The following is an 18,311-nucleotide window of genomic DNA, read 5'->3' on the forward strand; positions in this document are numbered from 1 at the left end:
GTTTCCAACTGTTAAAAATAGGTATGCAGTAAACAAACCTTTTCTGTTGTAGTTGAATATTTAACTGGTCCATTTGATGTATTAGGTAAGCAGGGACTCCAAACTGTGCATTACCTTTAGCTGCAAATAAAATATTACACTGTTAAGCGATTACTTTTTATAAATAAACACTGTAAAAGTTTAATTATGTTATAAAGCTTACCTTCTGCAGGTCTCGTTAGTTGGCTTTTGCGGTAGAAAAGCATATATGCACTCTCTTTTCCCTGAAACTGTTTTTCAATTTCCTGTTCCTGGATAGACTGAACTGTGGAGTCATTGAAATCAAACCAGTGACTAGCACTTCTCTGTGGAGCTTGGATTTTTCCTGAACTACTTGTTTTACAGCACTGAGGATCAATGGCATTTTCTGTATGAGATAACCCTACCAAAGATCCATCAGAAGTAAGTTGAAAGACAGAGGAATGATTCTGCAGAAACTAAAAAAAAAAAAAAAGTATACAGTCAACAAACAGTTGACCTGCAATCTTTCCAATTTTAACTTTTTATCCTGTTATTGATACTCATTAGGGTGCAAATCACCCAATTCCAATTTTATTGTAAAGAGTGGGAAAGATTTAAGCACTTTATTTTTTAAATGTTGCAGCCCTGTTTCTCTCCGAACTTACTTTCCCAGTCACAACATTGTCAATGATAATGACAATATTGGGAAAGGAGGGAGAATCTTCAATAGGGACATTAGTTCATGAAGGTTTCAGATTTTTTTTTCAGTGGTTTTATTGCCATTGTGTCCCTGTCAGAGACTTAAGCTGCGTACACACTGCCAATTTTTGTGGTTGGAAAGGATCTTTCACGATCCTTTCCAACGACAAGGGAGTGCACGATGGACGACACCGACTGTACACACGGCAGATTTTCGCCCGATAATTGGCCGATTATCGGGCGATAAAAATCTGACGTGTGTACGTAGCTTTACATTTACTTTTTTTTGGAAGCAACAGAGTTGTCCCGGGAACAGGTGATAAGGCAGAATCTTCTAATCAGGGACAATGATGACAATAAAAAAACAGACAAAGGTTTATATCTTTTAACATCCTTTTGAAAACTAAACAAAAAAAGTTTTGTCGGAAATTCCACTTTAAGATGTACAATACTTCCAGTTATTTTCTGTTGTAGCAAATATTTACCTACTTTTAGGTATTGTTACTATTATTTAGACTTGTTCCATACCTTGCGAAGTGCTCCATGTTTCTTTCTATAGATTTTATTCCAGGAGGACCCTGTGTGCTCCAGCAGTTTCTGACTCAGCTGATCAAGTGGAAGCATTTTATCAGCTCCAGCCTTTAACATTAGAAAATATTATAAAATGATCAATTTTTAAACAGAAGCTACAAAAATTTTATGTAACATTAGGGGCTACTTTTCCTGCAATTTCTTTGTTTTTCTAGAATTTAATACACTTTTTTATGCACTAAAAATACTTTCAGTGAATGAAATCCCCAGCAGACCTTCATATTGCTTTATACAGAGTCATTCCAAAGTCCATATCAGTGTGTGTGGGGTCAAACATTAAAAAACGTAGCACTATTGATTGCTCTCTTATATAAGCAAGATAAAGTACAGTTATAAATTGAGAAAAAATTTTAAGTGCACAATTAATTTTCTATTGTGGCTACAATGTTTGGTGAATATTTCCGATAAGTAGGATAATTCACATACAACTGTATGTGCATTTTTCTGGTATATAAAAAGACAATTATATATACTCTCTAGTTGTATAAATTCATCCAAAGTACTGCTAGTGCCTTCGCTTCAATGAATATGGTCAGTACGAATCTTTGTTTTTATATCTCCAGCAGTTATCTGACATAAGTAAACAAGGTTTTATTGCCCTATCAATAGAGATGCCTCCAGCCAGAGCCATAAGGTGCGTACACACTTCCAATTTTTATCGTTCCAATCGAACGACGAACGATCGATTGGGCAAAAAATCGTTCGTAAAAAAGTTTTATTCCAGGAGGACCCTGTGTGCTCCAGCAGTTTCTGACTCAGCTGATCAAGTGGAAGCATTTTATCAGCTCCAGCCTTTAACATTAGAAAATATTATAAAATTATCAATGTTTAAACAGAAGCTACAAAAATTTTATGTAACATTAGGGGCTACTTTTCCTGCAATTTCTTTGTTTTTCTAGAATTTAATACACTTTTTTATGCACTAAAAATACTTTCAGTGAATGAAATCCCCAGCAGACCTTCATATTGCTTTATACAGAGTCATTCCAAAGTCCATATCAGGGTGTGTGGGGTCAAACATTAAAAAACATAGCACTATTGATTGCTCTCTTATATAAGCAAGATAAAGTACAGTTATAAATTGAGAAAAAACTTTAAGTGCACAATTAATTTTCTATTGTGGCTAGAATGTTTGGTGAATATTTCCGATAAGTAGGATAATTCACATACAACTGTATGTGCATTTTCTGGTAATAAAAAGACAATTATATATACTCTCTAGTTGTATAAATTCATCCAAAGTACTGCTAGTGCCTTCGCTTCAATGAATATGATCAATACGAATCTTTGTTTTTATATCCCCAGCAGTTATCTGACATAAGTAAACAAGGTTTTATTGCCCTATCAATAGAGATGCCTCCAGCCAGAGCCATAGTACAGAACACGTCATTGTAAGTCAGTAAAAATAATCAGCTACAAATAACCTATATGCTTTGATTACTGGTCACCTGCCCCCTCTTTAGCTTTAATGGGTAAAGTGTTAAAGAGAACATAAGTAAATTTGCATTAAAGCAATTGAAGGCTTTAAGCAGAGACTGATCTACAGCAACATAGATAAGGAGAAAATATGCCAAGCAGAAGGATGGTGCCAAAAGGAAAAGGAAAAAGAAAGAACAAAAAAAAAGTAATTGTTTATAAAAATGGACAACAAATATGCATAATTGTGCTGAAAATAAATCCTGAAAGAAATTTCTAAAAAGAAGCATAGGCCTGTGACCATACATTTACCTCTGCTATGACAGCAGCAAGTGCAACAGCAGGGCAGTCTTGTTCTTCCCCAGCATTCCCTGTCACCGGCACCTTTTTTTACTCCTCCTGCTAAAAGTAAATAGATGATGAAAGAAGTCCTTACAAACATGAGACAGTGCTTATGGGATGTGAAAACAAACCATGACAATAAAATACACTTAATTTTGTTTTATGTATAATGCTAAACCTGCTTGAGAACCATATAGGTAAATGTTTGTGTTAGGCTGGGTTTACATTTTTTTAAAAACGCATGTAAACGTTCCTATTGTGTTTAGGCAGCTTGCCTTTAAAATGCTGGTAAACACATATGCCGCATTTTCCGGCGTTTTAAAATAATTTGCATATTAAGTGTTTAAAAACGCGGAAACACACATGTTTTTGAGCGTTAACCCAGCGTTTTCATTTATAAAAAGTTGTAAGCAACGTTTAAGATAAATGTCATAAATGTGCCTCAAGGAAACGTCCTGGTGTAGATTAACCTATTGTAATGCATAGGGATTTCAAACAAGGGCTTTAAAAGCCTCAAGTTAAACGCTGGGGAAACAGTCCGTGTAGACTAAAGCACAGATTTGTTTACAAAGATATTCTAGCAACATTTAAACAAGCAGAGTGAATAAAAGTATAAAAAAGCCTTTGCTTGCAGATGTCACTGATAAAATGAACAATACTTATATGGCAAGTTAAGTGGAGTTTAGATTTCCTTTAATTTCAACTGAAATTTTTAATATATTAAGTGTAAAAGGAATCAGCCATAAGTATGTTATTGCAAAAATCTGAAAATCAACCACATGATTTATCCCCCCCCCACAAAAAAAAAAAAAAAATTTAAAAAGGTATATTTGCACAAACAAAGCTTCACTTGCTTTGTCTCTTCACCTTAAGAATCAGAAATGTTATATTTAATTTAATGTTATACTCAACATACCAAAATGTGGAAAAAAGGAGAAGCTCATCGTTAGTGTCCATTTATTTTTAATCTTTAAATATCTTTTACCTTTACACTTTAAGACTAAATGTTTAGAATAATATTTGAGCTGATGCATCACAGGTTCTTTTTAGGTTTGTTAGTAACAGTTTAGGAATGTAAATAATCACCTGGCAACCCCAGAGTCCCAGTTCATCCACATCCCGGATATAGACATGATAATGGCCTCCATAACAACTGCCCTTGTGTATGATAACTGAGAATAGCTCATATGTTTGTACAATATCGTCCAGCTCTTGCTACAATGTAAGAAGGAAATAAACAAATTATTTAAGTAGCATACTCTAACAAGCAACTAGGACATTGTTTACTTTTTTATGAACACACAAAATGGCTATAAATGCCCAATCCAGAGTCCAATACAGTTAAATCACACTGTATTGGACAAATGTGTACACATAATAAAATTGATAATTAAAGAGAATGTCAATAATTGTTTAAACCCCTTAAATAGTATATTGGATAATTAGTACCACACCACAATTTAATTAGTAGGAATAGGGAGAAAGGTAATTCCCAATAGGGCAGAACATAAAGAATAGAGGAGTTTTCAGGGTACCACAATCAATTTTATCTTAAAAAATATGTTTTATTTACAAAAGCTTTTATAAAGTATACATTAAGTATTCACATCAACTCGACATATAATAATTAGTGATTCACTAAAATCAATCTTTCGAATAATTGTCCCCTAGTAAAGTATTGTAATTACATCATATATTGACTACAAGTAATAGTAAGTATTGGTAAGTATTAGTTGGGGTTACTCTCTCAACTAGATTGTAGAAGAGTAAAGCAGATCTGGTCTGCTTTATTAGGTGTTAGACAACAACCAATTTTAAAGATTTACAATACCATCGCTGACAACTGTCAAGGTTGCAATACAAATCTGTAAAAAATATAATAAACATTTATTTCCAGAATCAAAAACTTATTGCTACAACAAATTTCCAATTATCAAGTACCAAGTATTGTGAAAATAAACCAATTGTATGAATTGTGCTTCAATTTTTATCAACATAACAGAGAGTAACCCCAACTAATACCTACCAAAACTTACTATTACCTGTAGCCAATATATGTTGTACAGTGAGGGAACAAAGTATTTGATCCCCTGCTGATTTTGTACATTTGCCGTCTGACAAAGAAAAGACCAGTCTATAATTGTAATAGTTGGTTTATTGTAGCTGTGAGAGACAGAACAACAACAAAAGAACCCTCAAAAACCCAGTGTTTAAAAGTCAGAGCTTGATGTGCATTGTAATGAGTGAAATAAGTATTTGATCCCCTATCAACCAGCATCAGGCTCCCAGGTGTCTTCAATGTATGCAGGTAACGTGTTTAGGAGTACCCTCTGTAAGGGAGTGCTCCTAATCCAAGCTTGTTACAGTAGCTGTATAAAAAAAGATACATGTTCACAGAAGCAATCAATCAATCAGATTCCAAACTAGCCACAATGGCCAAGACCAAAGAGCTGTCCAATGATGTCAGTGACAAGATTGTAGACCTACACAAGGCTGAACTGGGCTAGAAGACTATCATCAACCAGCTTGGTGAGAAGGCGACAACAGTTGGCGAGATAATTCGCAGATGGAAGAAACACAAAATACCTGTCAATCTCCTCGGTCTGGGGCTCCATGCAGGATCTCCCATCGTGGATTTGCAATGATCAGGAGAACGGTGATGAAGCAGCCCAGAACTACACGGGGGGAACTTGCCAATGATCTCAGGGCAGCTGGGACCATAGTCACCAAGAAAACAATTGGTAACACAGTGCCCCGTGAAGGCCTGAAATCTTGCAGAGCCCGCAAGGCCACCCTACTCAAGATAGCACATGTACAGGCCCGTCTGCAGTTTGCCAATGAACATCTGAATGATCCATAGGAGAACTGGGTGAAAGTGTTGTGGTCAGATGAGACCAAATTTGAGCTCTTTGGCATTAACTCAACTCGCCGTGTTTGGAGAAGGAGGAGGGAATGCTGCCTATAACTCCAAGGACACCATTCCCACCGTCAAACATGGAGGTGGACACAATATGCTTTGGGGGTGTTTTTCTGCTAAGGGGACAGGACACCTTCACTGCATCCAAGAGACAATCGACGGGGCCATGTACCATCAAATATTGGGTGAGCATCGCCTTCCCTCAGCCAAGGCATTGAAAATGGGTCATAGATGGGTATTCCAGCATGAGAATGACCCAAAACACACGGCCATGGCAACAAAGGAGTGGCTCAAGAAGAAGCACATGAAGGTCATGGAGTGGCCTATTCCATTGAAAATCTGTGGAGGGAGCTGAAGGTTTGAGTTGCCAAACATCAGCCTTGAAACCTTACTGGAGAGGATCTGCAAAAAGGAGTGGGACAAAATCCCTCCTGAGATGTGTGCAAAACTGGTGGCCAACTACAAGAAACGTCTGACCTCCGTTATTGCAAACAAGGGGTTTGCCACCAAGTACTAAGTCATCTTTTGCGAAGGGATCAAATACTTATTTCACTCATTAGAATGCACATCAAGCTCTGGTTTTTGAGGGTTCTTTTGTTGTTATTCTGTCTCTCACACCTACAATAAACCTACTGTTACAATTATAGACTGGTCATTTCTTTGTCAGAGGGCAAAGGTACAAAAACTGCAGGGGATCAAATACTTCTTTCCCTCACTGTAATTACAATACAATACTATAGGACAATTGTTCAATAGAGCTATTTACCTATTGATTGATTTTAGTGAATTACTATTATATGTCGAGTTGATATGAATACTTAATGTATACTTTTTAAAAGCTTTTGTAAATAAAAAACGTTTTTTAAAATAATATTGAACATGGTACCCTGATATGTTACCCTTTATGATACCCTTTATGATACCCGTTATGTTCAGCCATATTGGGAATTTCCTTTCTACTTAAAGGGAAACATTCTCCCATTCCCTACTAAATAAAGAGAAGGACAAAGAAGTGGTTTTGTGGCTAAAAGATTATAAATATATTTACAAACATGTAATATGTATATTTAGGCTTCCTCAGGCGTATGCATAAGGAAGTTAAAAAAGGCAAAACGTCTTGGGTTAAACAATCCATTACCCATGATGTACCTAATGGGCTCTGGATAAATTTATTTGAAAACTGTATATGTTCTTTTATCACATATTTGTAAATATATCTATGATTAGCCACAAAACTGCTTCTTTCTTTTTTTTATCCATTCTTACAACATATAAGGGGTGGCTGCCAAAACCGTTAGTAAAACAATGGAGAGATCAAGAAACTCATGAATTACTCTTATGTGTAAACAGAATATGCAGACAAAAGTACTTACAACACATTGGTCTACTTATAAAGGGTTTCACACAATATTCACACATATTTTTCTAATTGGTTATTTGGGAAATATGCAAATCCTTTGCTAAGATCTTTGTGGGTCTGAAAGAAAACTTAAAATTAAAAGTCACTAGAGAGGTGAGTGGAGGCATCATTTAAAGCCTGTTTTCTCTGCTTAAGAATATGTAAATATGTCCATAAATTTAAAAAAGTCAAATTGCACATTAAAATGTACCCGCAAGGTAAATAGCAGTCTCATTAAGAGTGACAAAAACAGCAATTACATTTAGAAATGCGTGATAACATAAATGTGTCTTAACATGAAGTTAAAAAAATCAGTCAGTAAAATGATAATTCTATCCATCCAACACAGCACCGATTTAAATGTACGATTCTTGCTTTATTGTAAAAGCATTGTCACAACAATTAGGAATTAGGATCAGGTTGGAACATTTATGAGATTATTCAGATTTATTTTCATGTGCAACCTAACCTGCAGTTAGCCTCTTTCTGACCTGCATCTTAGTTCGATATAAGTCATATAGTAGATAAGCCATTCTGAAACTAACAAAAGCCTAAAAGCAAAGGTGTTTTTCTCTGGATCACCAGAAATACTGGATCCCAAATCAGGTACAATATATGCTCATACAAATATGACATAACAAACATGTTAAAGTGCCATTAAAATTTACTAAAGTGAAAAATACACTAAACAGAATATAGCAGAAAAACTTGTCCACATTTGTGGATGAATAAAAAAGCCAAACCTGCTCACAAAAAGGTCGGATGTTGAGCTTGGTGGGGAAAGTGTATCGTGAAGTCTCTTTGTAGCGCTCACACTTGCTGAAGTCAAAGTTAAACCTCAGAAGAGACAGTGTGAGAAAGGGTGGTAACTTTCCAAGTTTTGCTGACTGAAGGGCACAAAAAAAACAAAAAAACATGTAAATCTAAAGTACAGATATCACCATTTATTTTTCAATGATACAACTTATTTCCTTAATATTAGATTTTTAGGGCTAAAAAGCATAAACAAAAGACTTCATAAATTTATTTATATGTTTCACCTAAATAAAACTTACGGGAAATGGACATTTTTAGGAAGTTGAATCCTTACTAATAAATTACTAATAACAATCCCGTTACCTAGTGGATTGTGTAACTTTCATTAATTACTTGCTTCCTGTTAAATTGTGAGAGCAGAAATGTCAATGTAAGGCCATCCAATCACTTGCCTGAACTCTTACAAAAACTGACAAAGTTGTCACAGGAGGTGAGGGTTTTTTTTTTTTTTTTTACCATAGGTGACCTATTCCACAAACTGAGATGTCATTGAACAGAACATACTTGAAAGGTAAGTTTCAGAAGTTGTAACAACAAACAAGTTTTTCTTCCTTTGCATACACTATAGGCTCTCTTACATTACAATATATATTAAAAACCCAACAATAAGCTGTGCTACTAAGACATCTGGAGTGAAATGTGTTAGTGTTACATCCATTTTACTTTTTATTTATAACTGCAAACAATATTTGTCTCTAGACTGGAATAATAAATATAGTTTAGAAGTACCTTGGCTGCAGGGACAAGTTTATCACAAGCCCCACAACGGTAAAGATTGTCACCGTCAAATATTTCTTCTTCCACATACATGTTGTATAGAGAATCCTCCAAGCTGCACCTATCCTTTACAGCAACTGTAAGATCCAGAAAATCTTCCTGAATTAAAAATATTGAAATTAGAATTACATTGGAGTCATTAGGAGGCACATACGTCATTAGACAGCATTTTTTGTTTGTATGCTACACTAATTACTATTTAATTTAGCTGCTGTTAGTGAAGCTTAACAAATATTTTGTATATATTTTTGACCCTGACACACGGAGGGAATACTTCAATTTCTGTGTTGTGACAATGTGCACTAACACAAGTTTCCACAACACGTGGAACCTGCTCTATGTGTGCTGTGGTGAACCACATTGTGAATTGAATCCCAAGACCAACTGTAGAGTATAGTGCACCACAACACATATATCTTGTGTTAAGGTGTGCTGCACTTTGTAAAGAGGGTCATGTATGTTTTTCATCTGTTATGGTGCATTAGTTTTCAGTTTAGTTCCGCTTTAATTATAAAATGGGCACAACCTATGATAAAAAATTAGCTGCATAGGAGAAAGTAAGCAAGCACAAGGAGGACAAAAAAAAGAGGGAAAGATAGCGAAAGACCTCCAATAACACGGCAATCAACAAATCGGTAATCTATGGATCCCATGATTTTTGGAAGTCCTCAAGAGTATCATTGAGTATACATGATAATTTATCATTGTTCATTATCCAGTTTAACTTGGTTTTCAACTGGGTCTACAGTGAGTGTGGATGTCTTCCAGAGTTTAGCTATCCGTGCTGCCAGAAATATATATTTATTATTAATTACCTGACTTTCATAATCAAACTACTCAGTGACTTAAATTTAAGGAAAATTTTTAGGTAAATTCACAACCTAATGTGTCAATTATAAAACTTTTGCTCCTACTGCATTTGTATTTTTTCCAAGCATTTTACACAATAAATTAATGTGTAGACTCTTACCTGCCTCTCACTAACATAACCACATTCCTGGCACCTAATACGGTTTACCACTGTGCCATGGTATAGGTTATTGATGAGGTTGTGGCCAGAAGTACTCTCTAAAGAGCTTTCCAAGGCACTAAACAAGATCCGGTTTAACTCCTGGACATCCTGCTGGCCAGTCTCCTGAAAAGGTTATAGGTAGGAACAGAAAAAATGAATAGTTAGAAAGTATATTAGAGTAACATTAAAAATGATAATGAATCAAGACAGTGTTTCTTAAACCTCTGGTTAGGCTCAGCCAAATGTGCATGTTTTGTAACATCTAAACACAGATGGGGTAATAAATGTCTCAGCAAAGTGGATTAACTATCAGTATGATTTTCTGTAAAACATCCACTGTTGGTAAGACTCAAGGACAGGTCTTGCAAACACTGGTCCAATCCTTTCCCAATACCTTTTTCAATTTAAAATGTATGTCAAGCCAAAATATTACAAATACATGCAGTACATTTCTGCAATACATATACATTATCCCATATTTTATCTCTGTAAAGACCCTACAAATCAAGAGTAAAACACCCCCTGACTTGTCAGTTATGTCCTTTGGTGGGCTGACACAAAGATTGTGGTTTCAATGGCATTGCCCAGTATCTTTAGCTAAACTACTCAACCACTTTCACTCCCAAATCTCCACAGCATAAAGAATAATTATCATGTAGACCAAAATAAGAACTAGGGCTCTTTAAGATAACATAAGAAGTGTGCAGAGAACAGCTTAGCAATATTAAAAGGGATTGTACAGCATTTATCAACAAAACTAACACAATGATTCCAAATGTACTTTTAATATGTCAAAAGTAATAAAAATAAGTTTATTGTTATGATTTTCATACACTTTAACCAAGTGTTTTTAGAGTCCACTAAATAGCAATGAGACTATAAGGAAAAATCTTCTGACTTGCTATTTAATTTATGGAAAAAAAAAAAAAAAAAACTACTGCACATGTTGCAGCATTGTCCAAAACGACAATTGAACTACTATACTTTAATACATAATAAATGTGGGGGGAGAATAAAATGAAAAAGGTATTCTTATATTTGTACATTGCAGTCATGTATACAAAAAACACAACTGTGGGATACATGGTTGGATACTTTTTGAAACTCTACACCAAATTTACTTAGAAGTTACATTTTTTAATTTACTTTAACTTTAAAAGAGTTGCAAACCTCATTGTTATCCCAACCAAAGCTGCTTGTGAGATCAGTGGTTGATGCGGCCTGTTGATCCACAAGGAGAAGCTGAGCAAAGAGTTGTTGTAATTGTAATGGAATGATTCGAACCTGGAAGATGATAGTAAAACGAGAAAGATGTAAAAAAGCACCAAGTAATAATCTTATAAAGCATTAATTATATATTAAGTAATTATTTATTAAATTGTACTAATCTATAGTACCATAAAATCATATTTTAATATTGATTCCTGCACAAAAAGAGTAACAGTTATTCAAATTTATACCTTGGAATCAGCCACATCTTTATCTTCTAGGGACCCAAGCTCTTCAGGGCTTAGAGCAAAAACGGCTTCTGCAAAGTAACAAAATCTTTAATGCTCCATTTAAAAAAAAAAAAATGAAGAATTTATTGGGGGACACAACATCATGATCACAAGCTATGATTTCTGCTAACACTGCTGACATTTAGCAATCTGACTGTATTCTGCATGGCTACTCAAAATCAGTGTAAAATTATTACCAGCACGAAAACAAAGGTTTTAAACGGAACCTGTTAGGAAATTGACTGCAGTGGTGGATACATAATGTACTGCCTACATTGGTGACTCAAGTAAAAAACAAAAAAAAAAAATAGTCTTCTGATGATTCAATGTAATAGCTAACCTCATTGTCTAACAGGACAATTCTAAAACCACCCAGGACCAGAATCAACTCTCACCAGAATTATACTGTATATATTGCATATAACGTCTCTGGGTTATATCTCTGGATTTAATGTTTTGTCTGACATGTTTTTTACTATAGGCAACAACAGTTTAGGCATTTATGTTTATCATATGCTCCGTATGATTTGTCAAGGTTAACTGCAGGTAAACCAAACTCATAGGGTTATATAAACTCATGACAAACACATGATAAAACAATGCATAAGAATTGTTTACCTTCAGTGAAATCCACATGTCAGTAGCAAAGATATAGGCAGCTCGGCTGCAGTTATAACAGGAGAAGTCTATATTTGCACTCAACGCTTATGAGGAAATGTGGTTTTCACTGGTAGTAACATCTGATTGTAATTTAAGTTCATTTACAGCTGAACTACCCAAATGTGAATCAGAATTGTTCTAAAGCTAAGCACAGACCCAAGAATGTTGTTGCCAGGGTACAGGTGTCCCTCAATGCTGTTTAGTTATTCTCAGTGCCACCATCATAAAAGTCAGTGGGCCATGTCAGCAGGTAAATGACAAATTCACGATTTACTTCAGAAATATGGAAGAAAAACATTTCTTACATCAATTATAACAAATATAAAAGTTACAGTCAGACGTAGAAAGTGCAAGTAAAATAGTTTAAAGAAAGAGCATGACACCCATACCTCTAAATTCTGGGGTGAAAAGCAACGTCTGTAACAGAGAGTTTAAATAGCAAGTGCCTCCCTGGTTCCTAAGGCCACTTAGTCCAGTCTCTCCACGTGGATCCAGTACTTCTGAATCTTTGAGTTTTGCCTTTTTGCCATTACTAGTTGTGTTTGATAGGAATGAGAAATCTTCCTCCTCTTCAAACAAGTCCCCAAACATGTCTAATCAATATGTGCAAACCTAAAAAATTATAAGAATAGGATAAGAACTTAACAAGAGATGCACACTGACATACTATTGTTACCATTGTATCCATCACAAAATTGGTATCATACATACAGAGTTCACATTAACACAGACACTAAAATATACTCTAATCAATCTTTACCATGCTAAAAGAACCACAAACATGTTCAGAGATGGAGGCAGAAAGACACAACCAGAAACAAGTGTGCAGATGAAGAATCATTCCCGAAGCCAATACAAAAATACAAAAAAAATCAAAGCTAGGCTCTATGTGCATGTACCCAGAGATGTTGACTTTTATGTATACAGTACAGAATGAAAGCAGTTGTGGGGAGGAAAAAAGGCTGAAAACCTTTATTGTCTGTGGGAACTTATAGCAACAGTCATACATACGTGAGAGGCTGCCCTGGAGTCCCTACTGCCCTAGGTTACAGTCTTGTTGCAGAAATCTATCACTAGCAAAAGAAAAGGATCTACTACATTTTGTAACACCACAGTACTATGAACATGGCGTTTTTTAGTGCACTGTAGGACAAGTGTGAACATGCAAGAGAGGATTTCCCTTATTTTGAATAGATTTCTTTTACCTTCAGAGCTAAAAGGGAGAACAGTGGGGCATGAGGTGGAGGGTTCAGGGGAAGAACATAAGGCGTTTTAACACTTCACTGTCCCTCTGTGAAGCTCATAGTCTAATGTCCCAAACATAGCTGTTTCGCAAACCAGGGTTCCTCCAGAGGTTGCTAGGCAATCCTTGAGCAATTTGTACCACACAGGTCAGTTTATGTGACAGCAATGATGTTCTTGACTATCTGTAAAAGTGACATTCTTCCCACTGACCACCACACTAATGTACTGTGAGCTGTGGACATAGTATTTATAAGAGGGGATTCCCGAAGACCAGAAAGTTAGGCTACTTATTCACGTGCAAATACTTATCGTCTGATAACACTGGGGAACAACTTTGTTCTTTAATTTTTAAGCTTATTTACACTAAAATAGGTATGCTCATTCTGAAAGTGGAGTTAGTTTTCTTCTATCACATCAGGTTTTTTTTCTACTGCTTATATTAATGCGATTATCGTAGCGTGGATTTGTATAGGCTATTCATTTACATGCAAGACAGTGTGGTCAGAGGTCGTGTGCTGCTCTACATAGTGAGTAAGCAAAATGTATTTTTCTACATATATATATAAATATATATTTTTACGTATTTTCATTCTTTCAGATCATGTCTGGCTCTGATGTTTCTCATTGTAAGTGCCTAAACCACCCGAATTCATTTTGTTATATCTGTGGCAGTTTCACCTTTCCCAGGCAAAGGGTGAACATCAGCACATTTGTAGAGCAAGCCTATTTGGCATATTTCAAAGTTAAACTTTGTGATCAAGATAAGTCCTGGGCCCCTCATAAGGTGCGCAAACAGTGTGTCGAAGGTTTACGGATGTAGACAAAGGGAACATGTGATAAGATGCCATTTGGTATACCTATGGTTTGGTCAGAGCCAGGAGAACAAAGGTGTTGTAATTTCAAACCAGAGAAATTGCATTTCTGCAGTACTTTAGAACCCACAGTGGCTTTGTGTATTGCCATAACATACCTGGTTTAATAGAGGAATTGGGAATTCCAAATTATAACTCAACTAAATGGTGACTATTCATCGATAGCTCAAAGTGGAGCTTAAAGTATGTCCTCCATCACAATGGCAATAAATTTGGGTCAGTCCCAATTGGCCATTCAGTTTCTCTTTGTAAAGAATATGCAGACATAAAGAGTCATTGAGTTGTTGCAATATCACCAACACAATTGGGTCATCTGTGTTGACCTTAAAATGGTATGCTTCCTTCTTGGTCAGCAACGCAGATACACCAAGTATCCCTGTTATCTGTGCATGTGGGACAGCAGAGCTTGTGAGAGAAGGGATGGGTGGAAAGGGATTGGCCTCCAAGATCTGCCCTAAAACCTGGTGACCCAAACATTCTAGTTGAGCCACATGTTGAAAGAAAGAATATTATATTCCTGCCTCTGCACATGAAACTGGGTCTGATGAAGCAGTTCGTTAAAGCTTTGCCAACTGAAGGAGACTTTTCAAGTACCTAATTTTGGCATTTCCTAGCTTGTCATTTGAAAAATAAAGGCTGGTATGTTTGATGGTCCACAGATTCTGCAGCTCATCAAAGATGAACATTTCATCAAGTTAATGTCAGAAGTCGAAAAGAATGCTTGGTTATCATTCAAAGCCATAGTCAAGGCCTTTCTTGGAAACACACGAGCAAATAATTACACAGAAATCGTCCAGAAACTCATGGAGAGCTACAGAATGCTTGGTTGCAATATGAGCATCTAATTTTCTGCATAATCATCTTTCTAACTTTCGGGAAAACCTGGGTGCAGTCAGTGATGAGCAAGGTGAACAATTCCACCAAGATTTGAAGGTCATCGAAGGACAGTATCAGGGTAGATGGGATGTACATATGATGGCTGACTATTGTTGAGGCATCCCGTGGGATTGTCCTAACACTGAACACTCCAGGAAAAGCTAAAAGCATACATTTTTACCTTAACCACTCACTTGATCATTTTTCAAATGTTTTACTGTAAAACAAAAGTCATAGAGTAACAATAAATCCTTTGTATGAACAAAATAAATTTAAATAAACAGTACATTCAAGTTATTTCATTATTTTTTCCATTGTATGTAAAATTTGTATGTTTTATGATAAAAATGAAGGGTACCCTGTATCATAAAAACAAGATGTGATAGCAAAAAATGCAAAGTGCCGCTTCATCCTTTTCCCCTCCCCTCCCCATAGAGCAGACGTGGTGCTGTATGTACTCGTTCATGCATCGTGCAGTCGTTTGTCGTTGAAAATGATCATGAAAGATCCTTTCCAATGACAATTATTGCACGTGTGTAAATAGCCTTAGCTCAAGGGGTTTCCCATGTTAAAAGAGTCAGAAACACTGATCTGAGGCCAAATTCAAAGGAAGTCAGTTACCCTCCAGCAAGAGCGGAAGGAGAATATTCAAGCAGCTATATGAACATGTAATATAACATTAAATACAGTCCTTCCAGCAGCTATATGAACATATAAACGGTATTTAAATACTGTCCTGGTCAACATTCGAACCAGGTGAGAGGAGAATCCATGCAGCCACATGCTATATATATCTATCAACATATTGTAACTATGTATAAGGGAACTTTAAAATGACCTGAGTGAAAACTGAAAGTCAGAAGTCAATGACTGACAGCTATTAATTCTCTAACAATGAAAATAGAAGTTTATAGCCAATAGGATTAGCAGTCAGTGCACACAGTGTACTTTGTAGTGAACTCCAAAATCCGCCCCTACCAGTCCCCAGAGACCACAAAACTCCCTGTACATGCTCCTATCATCTCTCGTCTGGACTACTGTAACATCCTCCTCTCTGGTAATCCACTAACCCAACTCTTTCCTCCCCAATCTATTATGAATACTGCAGCCAGACTCATCCATCCTTCCCTCCGCTCCTCTTCTGCATTTTCTAGAGCTGCCCCAACTCTCTGGAATAGTCTTTCTCGTCCTATTCGGCTTGCTGCTACTTTCTGCTCATTTAAAAGAGCCCCTAAAAGCCATTTTTTTTAAATATGCCTACCCATCTTCTGTCTTTTGAAACCGTCACTACTTCCCACCACTACATATCTCCCATTCTATTGTGTGTGTAAATTTCCCCACCTACTAGATTGTAAGCTCTTTGGAACAGGGTCCTCTCCTCCTGTGTCAATGTCTGTATCTGTTTGTCATTTGCAACTTCTATTTAATGTACAGCGCTACGTAATATGTTGGCGCTATATAAATCCTGTTTAATAATAATATTAATAATAATACCTGCAGCAACTTTCAATAAATAAACATATGAACACATGAAGGCTTTGCATTTACACCCTGTCCACCCTTAATGACAAAGATACACAGGAACAGATTCCATTTAGGATCATATCTCATTTGATGAAGGAGGAGAAGTGTTACCTCTCACAGAACGCATGAATCTCTGTTGTCACCCAAGTAAGACAACGACTAGCTATAGCTTCACAAATGACCACTCCATATCATACACGGTAACTATAACCATCGAAGCTGAACATTTTTCACACACAATTTACAAAACGACTTCCTATCTGTCACCCGCTCACCTTAGAAAAGAAACTGAAACGTTCCTAACCAAGAGCTCTGCTACCTGAGAGCCGCCATGTTTATTGTGTACTCTGCGTATGTGTGAGGAATGCTGGAATGTGTAGTCTTGGCAAATAAAAATTTCCCACGTAACGAATCGAGTGAACTACAAATACCGGCATGCTTTGCAGCACTCCGGCTCTAAAAAAAAAGGCTGAGCTTCTTTATTCAAAATCACAGAACTTTAATTACTTACAATCTCTGCGGGAAACACAAAATCTGTTCGCAGTACGCAGTGTAAAATAGGGGCGTAGCATGTAATATGGGGGCGGAGCCAAAATCTGTAATTAAATGTTTCTGCTAGCACTAATGAATATTGATATGACATAGCTGTAATATTATATGGTAATGTATTTGAAATAAACAAACTGTAGGAAGAGATGTTTTAGATGTTTAAAGTGGACCCAAACTCAAAAGTTTTACATTACATAAAAGAATACACAACCCTTTTGTATAAAGTAAAAATTTATTTATTTTAGTGCAACACCGCGGCGATCAAGACAGAATGGGAGCACAAAGCCCCCCGGGATACCTTCGTCACGCATTTCATAGGCTCTGGCTGCTCCTTCTGCTCATGCATAGAGATCGGCATTTTTCCTCCAACTACGTCACCCGATCTTGAGCCTGCACGGTGCGAGATCAGATGACGTGTGAAGAAGAGCATGGAAGAAGACTGAGGAATGGATCTTAATGGATCGATGGATTATTGGGATTAAAGGTAAGTGTGATTTTTTTTTTTGTTTTTATTTTAGTTCCACTTTAAGATGTGTTAAGATATTTTACACAAGCTACCTAAATCCAAATGTCTATCTCCAATCCATCACCTAATGTCCATCTCCAATATTCCAGGGCCTTGTGCAGACCAACTATTTGAAAAAACATTTTTTTTATTCTTTGTAAATCCTTTCTTCCTTCCTTACTGACCGTTGGAAAAATGATAACATGTGTGCAGATCCTGGCCCCTAGCACCAAAGTTACACTCCACCAACTTAAACATAAGTGCATTGGTAATAGAACACTATGAAAATAAATAATAAAAATAATTAAAAGACAACTGCAAAACATGTTAGGGCTAAATACATTAGCATTAATGTATTTAACATTATAAACATTAACATTATATATATATATATATATATATATATATATATATATATATATATATATATATATATATAAATACATATTGGTATAAATTGCAAAAGTAAAAATCATCTGCAGTAAATTATTGCCAATAATCTTGCCGGTTCATTTCTCTGCTGATAAACTGTGACTGTAATTTACAATACAACTAATGACATGACTATAGACTTTGTAAAGCAGTACATAATATGTTGACACTATATAAACA

General features: G+C 36.0%; 1 protein-coding gene across 1 annotated transcript in view; it reads right to left on the reverse strand.

The window, feature by feature from the left end:
- Window positions 1–17,004, reverse strand: part of USP40 (ubiquitin specific peptidase 40) — a 31,151-nt gene extending 14,147 nt beyond the window's left edge. The window contains 12 exon segments of the mRNA XM_072419106.1: window positions 39–120; window positions 203–476; window positions 1,228–1,338; window positions 3,019–3,105; window positions 4,135–4,263; window positions 8,108–8,251; window positions 8,910–9,056; window positions 9,928–10,092; window positions 11,140–11,253; window positions 11,430–11,497; window positions 12,518–12,740; window positions 16,921–17,004. Of these exon segments, the coding sequence (XP_072275207.1) occupies window positions 39–120; window positions 203–476; window positions 1,228–1,338; window positions 3,019–3,105; window positions 4,135–4,263; window positions 8,108–8,251; window positions 8,910–9,056; window positions 9,928–10,092; window positions 11,140–11,253; window positions 11,430–11,497; window positions 12,518–12,719 (1,523 nt within the window). The 5' untranslated portion in view covers window positions 12,720–12,740; window positions 16,921–17,004.
- Between the last annotated feature and the right edge of the window lie 1,307 nt (window positions 17,005–18,311).

This window comes from Pyxicephalus adspersus, chromosome 7 (assembly GCF_032062135.1).
Source record: "Pyxicephalus adspersus chromosome 7, UCB_Pads_2.0, whole genome shotgun sequence".
NCBI classification, from domain to species: Eukaryota; Metazoa; Chordata; class Amphibia; order Anura; family Pyxicephalidae; genus Pyxicephalus; species Pyxicephalus adspersus.